The sequence below is a fragment of the Meleagris gallopavo genome, chromosome 1 (genome assembly GCF_905368555.1).
Source record: "Meleagris gallopavo chromosome 1, MGAL_WU_HG_1.1, whole genome shotgun sequence".
Taxonomy (NCBI): Eukaryota; Metazoa; Chordata; class Aves; order Galliformes; family Phasianidae; genus Meleagris; species Meleagris gallopavo.
The window spans coordinates 49,138,636-49,154,842 of NC_139404.1; the positions used below are offsets into that span (position 1 = coordinate 49,138,636).

The 16,207-nt window shown below is 45.3% G+C and overlaps 1 protein-coding gene across 1 annotated transcript in view; it reads right to left on the minus strand.

The window, feature by feature from the left end:
* The window catches only part of LOC100543704 (EP300 lysine acetyltransferase), a 58,979-nt gene extending 44,125 nt beyond the window's left edge, over nt 1-14,854 (minus strand). Inside the window, exons 1-2 of the mRNA XM_085225830.1 lie at nt 13,523-14,854; nt 642-1,300 (exon numbers count right to left, since the gene is read on the minus strand). Of these exons, the coding sequence (XP_085081956.1) occupies nt 642-1,300; nt 13,523-13,616 (753 nt within the window). The 5' untranslated portion in view covers nt 13,617-14,854. The remainder of the gene's footprint in view (nt 1-641; nt 1,301-13,522) is intronic.
* Nucleotides 14,855-16,207: the final 1,353 nt, after the last annotated feature.

A 16,207-nucleotide genomic window follows, 5' to 3' on the forward strand; every position in this document is an offset into this window, starting at 1 on the left:
AACCTTTTCAAACTAAAAACTAGAGCTGGGTGCAATTGGACAGCTGTTGGGAACCCAACTCTTGTTTGTAGGTATTCACACAAGCATTCTTTCTCCAGTAACTCAAGTATATATTTCTCTATAAATCCAACATATATCCTGAAACACCCAGCACATCAGCCCATTCCAACTCGTATTTGCTTCTTCTCACGTGCTGCAGCACAAACCAATACTCATCTGATCACAGGCAGCAAATACTCTCATTAACAGACACACAGAAAAGCACCACAACTTCTACAAGATCCCATTTTGTTCCCATCACACTGCACTAGATGAGAAGATACAGTTGTGGACAAAAGCATGGAACAGATTAAATACTATGAAGTTAAGTTTGCATTAATATTGATGACCTGTAGTGCCACAGAATTAAAACAAAAAAACCACCACTGCTTCGCCTAGGAACAACCATACTTGCTGAGTAACTTCTTGTTTCCCCTGATTCCATAAATACCACTTTGGCAGTATATTAATTATTTAGCACAAGATGCAGGACTCTTAAAAGACAAAAAACCCTATTCTACAGAATCTCTATTGCACGAAATAAAATGATGAAATAGAATGATGTGAAAAAAGGTACTAAAGTCAAGCTTAGCTTGCCTTACCTTGTTCATGGCTCCAGGCTGCGGCCCCCTCAGTCCAGCCTGTCCTCCCATCTGCGGAGAGCCTTGCTGCAGTGTCTCAGCCAACAAGTTACCAGCAGTTCCCATTCCTGGGTTTGGGTATGGCATATTTGGTCGCCCTCTGCCTGCTCCAATTGAACCGTTCATGACTTGCCCCTGCATCACCCCCTGTCCATTGCCTGCTGCCAACATCCCAGGATTCATGCCAGCATTCATCCCTGTGTTCATTCCCATGCCAGGCTGGTTAACTGGACTGTTTACTGTTGGCATCATTCCTGCTGTAGATTGGGCTGAAGGACCCTGATTTGGTCCGCTTGTACCCATCGCCATACTGGGAGAAGTCAACCCAGCCTGTGCCATAGGGCTTTTCACCATGCTGTTCAACATTCCCATTCCAGGACTATTTTGTGGAGTTTGGCCGGCCATGCCCTGGCCAGGGCCACCAACCCCCATATTGAGATTTGGGGAGCTACCAGCCCGTAAAAGTTCTGACAGCTGCTTGTGTTTAGAGGCAGCATCTTGTGCCAGGCCAAGGCTGGTCTGCAGCTGATTAATGTCACCACCATTGGTGAGTCCCAGTTCTGTGGAGCTGATCAGTTCATCTGGCAAGTCATGTTCCAGATCAAATAGCGATCCAAAATCTGAAAAACAAGAAATTTTATAAGGTCAATGCAAGCAGCAGTAGAAGGTTTCTTCTTGAGTAAAAGCCTTGTCTATCAATTCTTTCTTTATTGTTCATTTAACAATCAAAAATTCACTCGCTATGTTCCAGTGGAATTCCTCTATCATTTATTATTGAAAACTACCCTGATTACTCATCATAAAAGTAATTCCTACACCTTATCAAGCCTAAATTGGAGACAACCATTCTACTTGACTTTCCTACAACACCTTATTTTGAAAGAACGTGATCTCCCAACTTGGGAAATTTGAAAGGAAAGGAGGGAAAAACTATCAACATTCCATAGTCTGCCAACAATTGTTATTAACAAGAATTAAAACACTGATGAGAAAGCACCACCTTAATTTTTAAGCTTTCACTGAAGTATCACTTTCAGGAAGAGACAACTAGTATCAGTACGTGCTTTTCAGAAAATGCTTCTAAAACCGTAAAAAGGAAACAGTTTTGTTGTTGTTTGGCTGTTTCTTTTAATTTTCTACACCCAGTCCTTCCCAGAACAGACCTACACAATTAAACTGAGCTTCATGGAATAGCCAGTATTTTTCCACAATAAGCATAGCCAGAAAACAATCAAAATAACCTTCCCGGCCACAAGGCTATGAAAACACACTAGGATTTGAAAAAACCACTTAAATAAAATTCATATCACAAGACCCCTTGCAAAGTATTCTGCAAGTAATGAAGTAGAGAAAGATTACTATTTAGGATACATAGATAAGGGAATGTTACACAGTGTCAAACAAATTCATCAAGAAAAGAAGTTCCAACTCTGCAGAGATAGTGTTCACTTTGAGCCACGTATTTAATGTAAGGCAGCTGAAACAAAAGTGATCTAGAAAGTTTACTGTACGATGCAGCTACCCCCACCAACTGGGCTGTAAAGCTTAGCATTTGGAATTTGGGAATACACAGTGAAGGGTTTTTCTGGTTTAGTTTTTTAAGTTAATCTTAACGATGGAAATAGTTCAGCATCACTTCTGAAGAAAGGTCATTTTGTGGATGTTCAGTAAGAGGTCTTCCACTGCATCTTCAAAAACTTCAGATCTAGACAAGGACCTACAATACCACTCATTATTTCAGCAATTACTAAGAAGGAAGTGTCAATTACAGCAAATTTTTCAGAGGCTGGAGGATGACTTGTTCCAAATACTAATGGAGAAAGACTACTGTTAAACCAGCACGCAAGTCAGAAAAGCTGAGCAGCATTAGAAACATGTTCAAAATGTTTCATACAACACTGAATCCAAACTGCAAAACTCCAGTACTAACTAAGGGGTTTTGTTGGTGATTTATTTTCTTTTCTGAAAACAATCTCTCAACTGCCACTACAGATAAGACCGTGACTTTTTAGAATTCTATAAGTATGATAAAAGGTTAGCAAGTATTCAGGTATACCGAAACAGAGATTTCAAGAGGAGACTGCATAGCTCCACTTATGTATTCTTCATCATGGCTAAGCACCAGAGACAGAATGAGAGTTTCCACTGAAGAGCTGTATCAAATTGGTAAAATAGCTAGCCCATCTGTTTAAGAAAATGTTCTGCTAAAAGCTCTTCTTTCTGGTACACTCTAAGGATTCATCTTCAATGATGCAGTATTCTTCAATACAAACAATATTTTTTGAAGTTTCAAAATGAGAGAGGCAAAAGAATGTAGTTCTTTTCAAGTTCTTTGGCATTTAAAACCTGGTAGCAGATGGACAAGAACTTCTACTCCAACAGATGCAGCCTCCAGCACAGCGCAAATTCCAGAACAAAATCCCATTTCATGACCCCTGAGAAAGACCACTCCATAGCCAGCCATTCACACCACCACCCGGAAAGTGGTCAGTAGCCATCTGAATACGAACAACAGTTTGTTTTTCAAACTATCACCGGGTATTTACTCAGAAAGACTTATTTACATGATTTCAGATATAACACTGCGAAAGGGCAGTGCAGTTTGTGTTTTCAGAGAGAGAAAGACTCATCCTTCTGCACAAGACAACATTAACCTGCCTCTCTGAAGACCTCATTCTTTCAAAATTCCCCCTCATCAGGCAAGTGGGTATTTCCAGCTGCTAAGAGGACTTGCTCCTATCCAACCCAAGAGCCCTGGTGCAGGCTAACAGGCTAAAATCCTTGGCAAGGTGGATTTGGTGCAGACCCACCAGCAGGAATCAGAAAGCCATAAAAACGCTGTGTTCTTACTTAACTTCTCACACCACGACATATCAACAGTTCCATATCAAACCAGAATGACTAAATGGCTGTGAGATTATCCCATTTTTTATACCCAAAAATTTAAATAAGACAGCATCCTATTCTTTCCACATGAAACTAACCTGCAAAGATTGGCAACCACAAAGAATGTGCAATGAAAGAGTTATGATATAAGAATACAGCACCTATACAGAATCATAATGCCAGTGAAGCACCATTCTGACACTGTTTGCCACTTTTCCCCCCTTTTTTTTCCCCAAGCCTTTTCCAGAGCACAAACTCCTAAGTCTTTTCCAACCAGATTAAAAGAACACAAAGAAAAATGCTCAGTTATCTGCTCAGCTGAGGAATCACACTTCTAGTCAACTGGCAGGAGGCAGAAGATTTCAGGCAAAAGACTGAAACACGAACAGTCTCAAAGGGCCATACAGAAAAATAGGACTTTGTGTGCACATGGCACGCATTACAATCCATTCCAGTCCTTTACATGTACTGCTCTCCTACAGTCTGCCATAGAGACCTACCTACGGCCACACCAAACGCTGACAAGGTGAGGGCAGACAGCTCTGGGTACGTGACAATCATAGCAAATACATCCACACAAGAGCCAATAGAATAGCTTAAGACAGAGGTGATAAAAACACATAGAACTGGCTGGCTTTCCAGTGCCATTGCTAGCCCTGCAATCTTTTATCATTGAAGACACACGTGAAGATTTCTTACTAAGAAAACAAAGCTGGTAGTGGGAAGGGGAAGGAGGCAGAAGAGTCCTGCAAAGGTTTCCCTACCTGATTCATAAACCTTAGAGACTACGATGCGTAATCACAGACAAAGAGAAGCTGGGACAGAACAGAACAGCCAAAGACTGACCTAAGAGCTCATCAGGATCAGCAGGCAGTAAGTGTTAGAACAGAGTGATTTCACGAGATGATGTTAATGGCATTATTAGTGCATCTCACTAGTAAAGGAAAGTGAAGTAGATGCTCCTGCCATCTGAAATTACAAAAGATGGAAGGTACCTCCGAAACACAACATCCAAGTAGGTACTAAGTGTTAAACTGAAATAATCTCTGCATGCAAAGGCATATAATAATTCCCACTGTACCGCCACTGAATGTCAAAATGAGTCTTTGTAGAGTGAAGAAACCAGCCAATTCGCCACGGCTGCGTTAGATCTGTTGTAAGAAAGTGGGTGAGGAAAGCCAGCAGATGGAATGGGTCCATCTTTTGTAGCAGCAGCCCAGCTCACCTAGATTTAGTCACACGAACTGTATCCTCTGCTTTGAGAGTGACTGCAAAAATCACCATGTCAGCTTTTCCTTGTATGTGGCGCATTGCTTCTCAGTTTTGGACCCTACAAACATTTCTGCTAAGTTTGCCTTTGACAGCACCTAATCTGCATGACACAAGGAGACTGCTAGACTGGGATGGAAACCCACCTGACATCAAGAAGACCCTTAAACCGCTACAGATTCACGGTGAGCAATCAAAACCCATAAGTCATTAAGAAATCAGTGCCTTTTCAACCAAGTCTCAAAGTAGGTATTTCAAGCTAGTATTACTGCAAGAGTGCCAGGCAGCCCCAGTGATAACAGCTGTCAAAGCACGCAAGGCAAGGTAGACATTTCTGACAAAAGTGCTCACAGCACAAGGACAACATATTCCTACTAACTAGTCAGCAAAGAAACTCACGCATGGATTTAAGTGGCATATGTTAGTTTCTCTTCCCACCGCGTTTCAGAACTAAATGGGAGTTTCTGTCAATAGGGAGATTAGCCGGTACTAGCAAAAGGACTACAATGAATCCTGTCAGTCTTCTGAGAACTTGCTTACATGCTACAAAACAGCCCAGAACACTTCAATTTTACATGCTCTGGACCGCAGCCTCAGCAAATGTAAGCACTCCGTCTTGAAGGCGGTGGTATATGTGAAGAAACGGCATCATTTGCTGACAGTGATGTCAGTCACGTAAGCCAACTCATTCCAGTGCTTGTTGCTGACCGTACAGAAGGAATGAGACTTTCAGTTTCTGTCCCTGCATCCCATGGACTACGATACGTTCTGAACTCAGACATCAAGCTGCTGAGCAGTCCCCTTTTTCCACTGGCATTCCTGGGTTCCAGAAATGTATCAGTGGATCAAATAATACCACAGTCCTTCGGTTCACAATGAGTCACGTGGGCAAGGCTCACTACAGGACACTGAACACAAAGTATGCACGTGACAGGTTTGACAGGAGCTGTGGATGATGAGAGACTACACAGAAAACATGAAACCTATGCTATGCTTTCAGACAAATAGCAGCAATAAGGTGCTGAGCACAGTATCTTCCTTCCCCACATGGTAACATCAAATCTAACCAGGAATTGAACAGAGCCAAAGTATAACAGCAGGAAAGCCCAGCAGGTACAACCAACACCCAATAGTAAGCAGCACCAGTAGTACAGGCCCTAAAAGGCATTGCCTGAAATGCCCTTAAAAACAAAACAAAACAAAAAAAAGGGGGGGTGTGGGGGGGTAAGAACACAAGAAGTAAAAGTGGCAGAATGGGACGCTGGGCTGCATTCTCACCAGACAACTCTGAGGTATCCATGAAAGTGCAGAAGCAAAGGTGAAGCACAGACTGGTAACAAAGCACTAATAAAAGAAAATCATCAATTCCCACGGCATCTGCAATGGCAGAAGATGAAGCCAAGCATGTTCAGGCAACTTTAGTGGGGGAAAAGCACACTAAGAAAGAGGCAAAAACTCTCAAGATTCCTACCAAGTGGGTGTGAGAGAGTTTTGCTATATTTTGGAGACCAGATTTACGCTTATGATTAAAAGCCTTGAAAGAGAAAGCTTTTCACATAAGATGGTCTGTGAAGCCACAATTACCTGACGGTAACGAGAACTTTGCCAAACCATTTTTCCTACCTTAAATTGTAGAGTTTAAAATAATCTACTAATTTGATGTAAGACAAAAGGGGGAAAAAACTATTCAGCATCAGCCTACACAATTAAGGTCTAGATTCAGCACTGCTACTACTGCTGCTTCCAAAATCCTACGGCATCAGCCTCTGTGTAACTGCAGTCATCATACACAGCCAAAGTGGAAGCACGATGCGGAGGTCTTCACTACTGCTTGTGCAAGAACAGCTGAGAATTCTTATGCTGTATGACAGTATTTCAATAACACAGCCTTCGCAATAGACTTAATTTTTAATTCTGTTCCCTGCGAGAAACTGGGGAAGCGCTGCCTCCTCCTTCCTTCCTGCTAATCCAGTGAAGACCTAAATTTGCTCACCACATCAAGGAACTTGATAACTTGAAGACAAACCACAAACAACACAAGCAAAAAATACATCTGAAAGGGACGCATGCTACTCATTCTGAGAGCGGGCTCAGCACCCCTAGAAGATACCACGTGCAAAGGCACAAAACATGTCAGCAAGTCATGCTAGCACACAGCTCCAGGCATCGGTTTTTAAAAACAACCAGAAGTTTGTTGGTCAAGAAGTGCAATTCCTTATCTAGAACACATGATTTCATACTAGTTAGCAGATAGAAACATCAGAATTTTGCAAGCATAAAAAAGTCATTTTAAAGAAGTAGCCACTTACTGCTCAACATCTATCAAAGGTTATTTTAGGACCGCACGCTTTCTTCATTTTACAAGTTATTCTCAACCCCTTTCAACTTATATTTAGGAGAAAAGTCTAAATTCCATGCAGAAAATTAATCTACAAGTTTAATTTATACTCTACTCCAACTAGTTTACAGACCAGTTTTAGTAGACTCTGGATAACGTGAGGTTTTTTGCAACATCAGATGAATATTGTGTTTTCACTTTCAGTCAAAGCTTTTTTACAAAGCAGCATTTAGAGATACAGATGAGTGCAGTTCACTGCTGAAAAAGAGTGAAAACGTCATGATTCTGGAGCATGGATTTTGCTCTAGGGAAACTGAAATGTTATAATCATACAGGGAAGACATTACTTAAGGCGGAAGCTCAGAAACACGGTTCTTTGTGCAGCAGCGTACTCACATTTTTATGTAATACAGCAAAAAGGTACCAGCCTTGATGTCCTGATGATCCAAATAAGATGAAGCGCTGATATTTCAATTCCAAGGTGCTGAAGTCACACAGTTAACCATTAACTTGTGAGCGTGCTGGTGTTCGCATGAATTTCATTGTGCTACCTTTCAAGTCTCAAATTAGTATCCTTACTCCCAAGAGTATCCCGCTTTTGGATGCCACTGAAATTCCCATAGGGCCACATTAGGTTACATACTGCTCCTCTGTGGTATTGCTAGAGAGTAAGAAAGGCATTTTAGCCAGGAGTCTGATAAATGCTGGAGCATCATGCACACAAGTCTGGAAAGCTGGTGGTCTCTGCAGTCTGAGAGCTGCTGGTTTGCTACACTCACAGGCAAAAAAAATGAGTACGTGCAGATAGGAAGGGAACACCTTTATGTCTGCAAACAGACATCATCACCCTCATTTCAAAAATGGTTACAAATCAGTTTCGAGGAAAGAATGAAGCTGACTTCGTTGTCATCTCCAACTCTGAAATGATGCAATCTGCATACACAATTAGCAGAGTGAAGTCAGTTTTCTGACTGACTTGAGTTCATTCAACATTACTCCTGAATAAAACCAGAAAGGTAGTATCAACTTCATAGATACAGAAACCAGAAGTCAGCACATCAGAGTCAGCTTGAACCAGTAATTCAGCTGGAGCTCCTGATATCCAGGAACCTCACAGTTCTGCAAGGAAATAAATGCAGTTCAAAATTCCACTTCTTGTGGCGATGCAGAATAGATGCAGTACAGAGGAGTTTTGCACTGTCAAAAATGGAAAAGAGCTAAAGGTTTATCCAGCCCATTTTACAGTCATCAATAATAGAATGAGATCTGCATAGTTTCTGAAAATCTTGCAGTCAACTTTTACTTTTTTGATGCAAATCCTTGCTTAGACCATGGTTTTGTATCTGCGCTGTTCCTGTAAGCACAGCCAACTAAGCCATGAGTTACTTATGAATGGAATAGAGAATTTATCATTCCTTTTCCTGACTTTCATCAGAAAGTTCTGTAAGAGAAGAGTGCTTGAAAAAGAAAATAACACATTTTGCAGAGCTCTAAACACGTTCGTATGCCAAGGCATTTTAAGCAAACCTGTTGCTATTTAGGAAGCAAACAAAATCACGTTGGCCAATACATCAGTCACTGCTCAGGAAAAGGACTTCTGTGAATTGCCCTGCATCCACTTCTACTTGAAGTCCTACAAACACAACCTAACCACGGATGTGCTGTCACTGCATACAACCATATGCAGACACAGATGTATTTTACTTCAGCCTGCTGCTACAGCGTAAGGAAAGACAGAAAACCCAAGTCCTTGGAGAGAGGTGTGTGGTGTTTATCTGATGGTGAAAACGACGCAGCAAAAATACTCTGTTTGCCAGATAATAACTCTGGGTGACTTCTGGCCAAACCCTCTCTAAGGGGGCACTACTTATGGTGATGAGCAAAATTAAAGTAATGGCACTGTGTTGTTAGAACACGCACTGAAAGGCTGCTCCTCTGAAGAGCAGCCTGTGAAGAGAAGGCAAAAAAATACACATGAAATCACAGCAAATTAAAATCTATTAATAAAATCACTTCGAACTTTTCCTGCAAAAACTGTTTTTCCTGTACCTTTGTAATTTGGACATTGCTGATCCCCAGTACCTCATAAAACAGATATTCTCGAAAAAGCTCTAGATTCCACTACACTCTCCCAGGATGGAGCCTTCTGAAGGGTGAAGGGTTTTTCTTGCAAATACAGAACTGACCAATGATCTGAACTAGGGCCTGCCTGGACTAAATCCTGACCCCGCTCTGACAACGTGGAGAAAAGATGCAAAAGTTAGCAGGGTATTTTTCATGACCTGTGTAAGACACACCCAACTCAGCAGAGTAGCAAAAGCAGCAGCACAGCCATTTGAAAATGCAGAAACATCCAAAGCCTGTAAGATTTCCTTTGAAAAGTTACTAAGCGCCATCAGAACGGTCGCTTTGCAAAATATTTAATAAACCTTCCTCCTAATGCAGGTACTTTGACAGCCCAGACAACTATAAGGCAAAGATACCCCTTCACTCTCCCTGGCAGACGCAGTGTCTGCTCCTGGCTTGAAGATAATCTACTGCAACACCTGGTTTACAGACTATATTATCCACAAACTCTATTTTAATGCATTTCTCATCTCACTACAAGTAATACTTGGGGAAAAAAAGAAAAAAGTGGCTCAACAGGAAGGAATAGAAATATTGAACTGATGGCTCCAAGCAGATAACAACTTGGTCTTTGACACTGGCCAGAAAACAGATTTGTGTAAGTTATTTAAAAGATGTGTATACAAACTATAAAAAAAAAAAATCCATAGCAGAGTGAAAACAGTTGAAAACCTTACAAGTGCATCCGGAAAAGGCAGTAAGACAAGATAAGTAAGATTCACTTCAAGCAAAGAAACAGTCTGATAACATTTGGAACAAATGAAAGATGAGGATCAGTCAAAACTGTAGAAGTCCAGGTGAGAAGTTTGGGGTTGGTTTGTTTTTTGGGTTGTTTTCATGCAAGATTTAAACCTTTGCTGTAAGGGAGAGGAAAGTTGTAAAGGTCAAAAGCGGTTCCTGAAAGAAACTAACAAAACAAGACGACAAACTGTGTGTAAGACAGGTTGTGAAATGGAGAGACTGAAGATGCGTTAGCACTCAGGAAAATGAGACTTTTGGATACGTGAAACTGAGGAAAGTTAAGGCACATATCAAATTGGCAGTGGTGTCTGATAGAACATGTGCCAATTAATTAATCGTAGAAAACTGACTTAGAGCAAGTCAGAAACACTAAGCACTTCCAATCCTATTTTCAGATCTAACAACCAAAGCAGCGATACCGTACCGGCACACTGCAGTGCTGTGTATATTCCTATCCACTATTCCTTCATTTTTATTCCTTGATGAAAGACAGCAGTTTGGAGTCCGCAGCCCCAAAAGCTTTCGCAGTACAGAAACCCGGGTTATTTCTAAGGGCAGTGAGCATTGTAAAAAAATGATTAACCTCATCCTTACTGAAGACACCAGGTAGAAATTTGTACGTGGCAATCTCAGCATCACCACAGGAAAAACTGAAGGAACACAGGAAAAATCAATGCTGCAAAGCACCCAGTTAAAAATGAACTGTTATGAGGGATTTCTACGCACGTACTCAAGGAGATAATTTCTCAGGATGCACTGAAATTATGCCATTATAGCAAATAGACTGAGGTATACAATTAATTTGCTAATATAGTGTTAAAAAAAAAAAATCTTCCCAGACTAAATGCAACATATGAAAACAGTGTTTCTACCAGAGCCGAAGGGTAAGCAAATAAAGCTACACTGGCAAATTACTTTTCTCAATGTAGCCACTCAGTACAGAAAAGTTGCTAGCACCGTGCCAAATTTACATGCCACACTGAGGACACTGTGCCAATAAAAGGTGAGCCCACAGTAAAGCTCTGAGCCTTAATACCCGAAGATAATACGAATATGATTACCATTCTTCTATCCAACTAATTATTTGAGTTTAGTATATTCCAATGCCAGAATATGAGCATCATCCTGAAATGAAAACGTGGGTGAATCAGAGGCTCAGTCACCAACATAAATACACCAAACTCCTACCAGGTTGGGAGTAAGTTAACTACAGCCAGCCATCACTTCCAGGTACCTAACAGGCTGAAACTGTACTTCACATTAAGAAATCAAGACAAGTTCACAGCAGAGGAAACACGCTCACAGTCCCACTGTGCACATGGGCTGCAAAGTTTGATGGACCCTTGAAGGTTCTTAACCTCTCTCCCTCCAGGTTGAATATGGAAATCGAACCCTGAGTTTAAAAAGAGTGCTGGAATAAACACGTGAGCACCATGTTTCTGATTTTCTATAGTGAACTCAGGAGTGAGGACAAACTAGCAGATTCCCCACGTGGAATTTATCATAGGAGAGCTGCTTCACTATTTTAAAACAAATTTAAAGAGCAGATAGGTTAAAAATGGCAACTTGAAAGTCGCTTCCCACAACAGCAAAAGCGAGACCGAAAAAAGAGCCACGCAAGCAGCAATTGAAAAACATAACCTTCAAAATATATTTATTGGTTCGGCACACTTGATTTTATTTCATCAGAGAAACAGGTGTAGTAAGTTAAAAAAAAAAAAAGTGGAAGTGTCCCAAATGCAGGTTAAAAGCTGTCAGTGAGGAAGCCAGCAGGGTTAAAAACCCCCTGTGTAGTATCTGTGAAGTGTCTGCAGCACTACAAACCTCTGCATTGCCACCAGATGATGACCACCTCAGTGACTCTACAAGAATTTTATTCCATTTTGTGCTGCCACTTCTGAGTTTCTGCTCAATACTCCTCAGTGTTTCACTGTAACTAGAAAAAGTTCATTTATTAAGCTGCTCGATAAGCTCACAATTAAAAACCAACACATTAATTCACATCCACAAACAGAACGAGATCACCACTGCCAAGGCAAAGTCAAAATGGTTACTGCTGAATTAGGCACTGGTTTCCAAGCCCAGCAATGAGCTCTGGCTAAACAATCTCCAGCCCTCTTCTGCTCTCTCACTGAAGACCTGTTGATATTGGGGGGAATAGTCATTACCTCCAGTCACACACTATCCTTCCTGGATCTAACACGCTCTAAAAGTTGCACACAAACTTTTCAGAACAAATATGTCATTCACCAAGTACAAGGAAGACAAAAGTCACAATCTGAACATGATTCCAAGCAGCACCACAGCCACCGCTCGATCCAACCGAATCCTGTAACCTTCTGCTTACTGTCAAGCGACTGATCAATCAGCCATCTTATCCTTTTAAAACTGTTCCTTTTTTTCAGCAGCTCTGATTGCTGTCCACATCTCCACAGGCTCCAGAAGACCTAAAGTGACTGGAATGAGACTCTAGGGGACAGGTAACCAAGTGCACTCACAGTAGAACGATACCAAAAGCTCATCTGTTTCAAGAAGCATCCAAGAGCTGAACATCCCTTTGGTACACTCTCTGCCCTCCCAACACAACCAGATCTATCTGCAAGGGGTTAGGACACCCATCGCTTTCCACCTCCACAGCATCACCAAGGGCCTCTGCAAGGACTGCAGAGAAGCCCCTGATCTGTCTACAGGGCAATTTCAGACATTTTAGTCTCACAGCAAAGAAATGGGAGATGCAAGAAGAAGTGCACTCCATATTGATTCTTGATGCAAATAAGGTAAAGTAACATTTTGTTTCTCTAAGAGTCCCGATGAACCTCGTGTCCTAAACTGGCAATCTGGATTCAGGCTTTAGGCTACCGACTTTGGCAAAAGAGCTATTCGAAGCAAATGAAAAAGCCAATTTTGAATGTTCTTCTGCGAAGAATCACAAAAAAATAATGATCAAATAAGCAGCGTGCACAGGAGAGAGGGGAAAAAGGAACAGAGAAATAAATGTAATTTCTAAACGAGCTCTAGAAGAAAAAATACACACGTGTATCTATGTAAAATAAGAAATAAGCCATGCATTCGTGTATGTGGACAGGCACACCCATAAATTCAACAATAAAGAGTGCTAAAGATGATGCTTCTGTGCAATTTCAATTTTCTGCAACAGGAATTCAAGGCAGCCGGCTTCGCGAGGAGCTCTGCCACAGCTACAGTGTAAAAGACAAGAAAAGGACTAAATCTCGTCAGCGATTGCCCAAAAGCACAATGCAGCGAGCAGCTTCGCTTCCAAAAGAAACAGAAGGGCAGAAAGACGCGAACAGCCTCCTGCGCCGTGAAGGGAATAGGGTCGGGGCTGGAAGGGAGGGAAGCGTAGAAAGGCCGAGGGCAGGCCCGAGGCAGAGGGAAGAAGGGGGGATTCGGGCAGGAGAGGGGAGAAATAGGGGAGAAAAGGGAGAGAAAGCTGGTCGAGGCCACGGGCCCCGAGACTGACCTGTGCCGTCGCTGGCGGACACGGAGAGCGCCGGCGAGGAGAGTTTAGGCCGCTTGGCTGAAGGCGGGCCCGGCTCCACCACATTCTCGGCCATTTTTAATTCTTTTTTAGACAATCACTCCGAGCAGAGAGACGGCGGGGGGAGCCCCCAAACCCCAACCTCCTGGGGCCGGGCCCTCGGGGGGCTGCGGAGCGACGACGCGGAGGGGCGAGGAGCGGTCGAGTTCCCCTTTTTCCGCCCCTGGGAGGAGCGGGGCGAGGTGGGAGCGGAGGGGCTGAGCGAGGCCTCGGCCCGCGGGCGCGGGGCTGGCAAGAGCCCCCGCCAAAAATAAGAATTAAAAAAAAATTAAAAATAATTCAGAAAAAAACCCCAAAAATAATAAAAAAAAAAAAACCAACGAGGCTGGTGGTGTTGGTTGGTTGGTTATTTTTTTGTTGTTGTTGTTTGGTTTTTTGGTTGTTGGTTTGTATTTTGTTTTTTTTCCCCCTTCCAGTGAGATTAATCCCGGCTGTTGTGCTGCTGGTGCTTCCTCGCCGCCGTCACCATCATCATCTTCATCCTCCGGGAGCTCTTCTCCTCCTCCTGCTGCTGCCTCCTCACCGCCGCCATCAGCCTCTTCCTCCTCGGCGCCGTCCTCCTCCTCCTCATCGCCACCAGGAGGCGGGCGAAGGAGGAGGGGAGAGAAGAAGGAGGAGGAAAAAAGAAAAAACGACCGCCGTCCTCCTCCTCCCGCAGCAGCAGCAGCAGCGCCTTCCCCCTCCGACACCACCCTGCGAAAAAGAACCCACCGGCAGCGAACGGGCCGGGGGCAGGCGGGCGGCCGGGCGGCCCCAGCTCCAACGCGCGTCTTCCTCTCGGTCGCTCCGCTTAATGGCTGCAGCAAGGGGAGCTGGAAGGAGGATGAGGATAAGTCCCAGGAGTCTCCGCTTCACATCTTGTTGTGCAGAAGGAGGAGGGGTTGTTGTCCTGATGGAGGCAGCGCCGATCGCGGGATGGGGAGCCGGGGGGCCGGGTTTCGACACCCTCTCTGCTTTCCCCCCCCCCTTCTCCTTTCCCTCCTCCGCCCTTTTCTCCTCTTCTTTTTCCCCTTCCTCTTTCTCTCGCTCTCAGTATTGCGCTGCCCCCCCCTCGGGCGCAGGCAGAGGGGCCGAGCCCACGGCAGCGGCAAGAGGAGGAGGAAGGAGCCGGCCCCTCCCCCGCTCTCTGCCTACCTTCCCCCTCCTCCCGGGCGGCCGAGGATGGTTGCGGGCGCCGGGGCCGGGCGGGCGGGGAGGGGGCTGCCCGGCTCCGCTCCGCCACGGGGACTCCCTATTCGCGAGGGTGGGGAAAGGAAGCGACGAGGTTGGTAGCGGGGGGGGGTGGGAAGAAGGGGGAGCAGGGGGTGCGGCTCAGCGACCCCTCCGAGCTGAATTGAAGCGGGGGGGGGGGGGAGAGGGGGGAGGCTTAAAATTAAAGTAATAAAGTCAAATAAAGATTCCGCCGGGGGTGGGTTAAATGGCCGAAAGAGGGAGGGGGAGGGGGGTCCCGGCGCTGCCCGCGGGGGGGCGGATGGGCGGGGGGGAGGAGGGGGGGGGGGGCGGGACGCGCAGCAGCGCGGGGGCCGGGCGCAGGCTCCCTACTGCCCCTGCCTGGCGCTCGGCGGCCGCCGCTCCCGGGGCGTGCGGAGAAGCGGGCGAAGCGGGAGCGGGGGGGAAGGGAGGAAAGAGGCGAAGGGAGAAATTAAATAGAATGAAATTAAAAAAAAAAAAAAAAAAAAAAAAAGGGAGGGGGGAAAGAGAAGGGAGAAAAGCAGGGGGCGGACGGCTCGGTTCCTCGCTGCTCTCCCCGTCCCCTGGTCGGGCCCCTGGGTCTCTCTGCGCTGCCCTCCCCCCGGCTCGCCCCGTCCGCTCGGCCTCTGCCTGTCTCTCCCTCCCTCCGTCGCTCACACACAAACAAAATGGCGGCTGTTGTTTCTTCACTCTGCCGAGTCCTCGGAGGGAAGCGAGCGGCGGCGGCGGCGGCCGGAAATGAGCCAAGAGAAAAAAAAAGGGGGGCGTGGTCAGCGCCGGGGGCGGGGCCCGGGGGCGCTGGCGCACACAATGGAACGCGGGGGGCCGGCGTGCGGCGGCGAACGGGAAGGGTGGGGCCGCCCAGGGTCACGAGACCGCGCCGACGAATCAGCGGCCGCCGTTCGCCGGCTTCTTCCGCAAACTGCGTTGGTCCCGCCTCTTAAAGGGGAAGTGCTCAAAAAAAAGGAAAAAAAAAAAAAAAAAAAAAAAAAAAGCTCCGTTTTCCTCCTCCCTCTCCTCACGCACTTTTCTGTCGGCCGAGAAGCACTCGGCAGCGGTGGCTCGGAGCAGGCCTGCAGCACCGCTAGGCCCCGCCCCGGCCCTACGCCGTCAGTCGGGTCCCGCCCGGCCCGGCGCCCAACGTCACTCGCTACAGCCGTAACCCCTCGCAGCCCCTCAGCCATTTGACGGCTTAATGGGGATTAGCGGCTGGCCACGGGTTTCTCAAACCTTTAAACGCTCATCAGCTGTCATTAGCGAGAAAATGCCCCAGCCCTGCTCCTTCTCACATCTGTGAGGCCTTCACGGCCTCAGCACCAGACCTCCCCTCACCGCCTGCTCCGAGCCCTCTGCAATCCTGTACTGACGAACGGAAGCAGATATTCAGGAAGAGGCTATCACAAAAAACAGCGCATG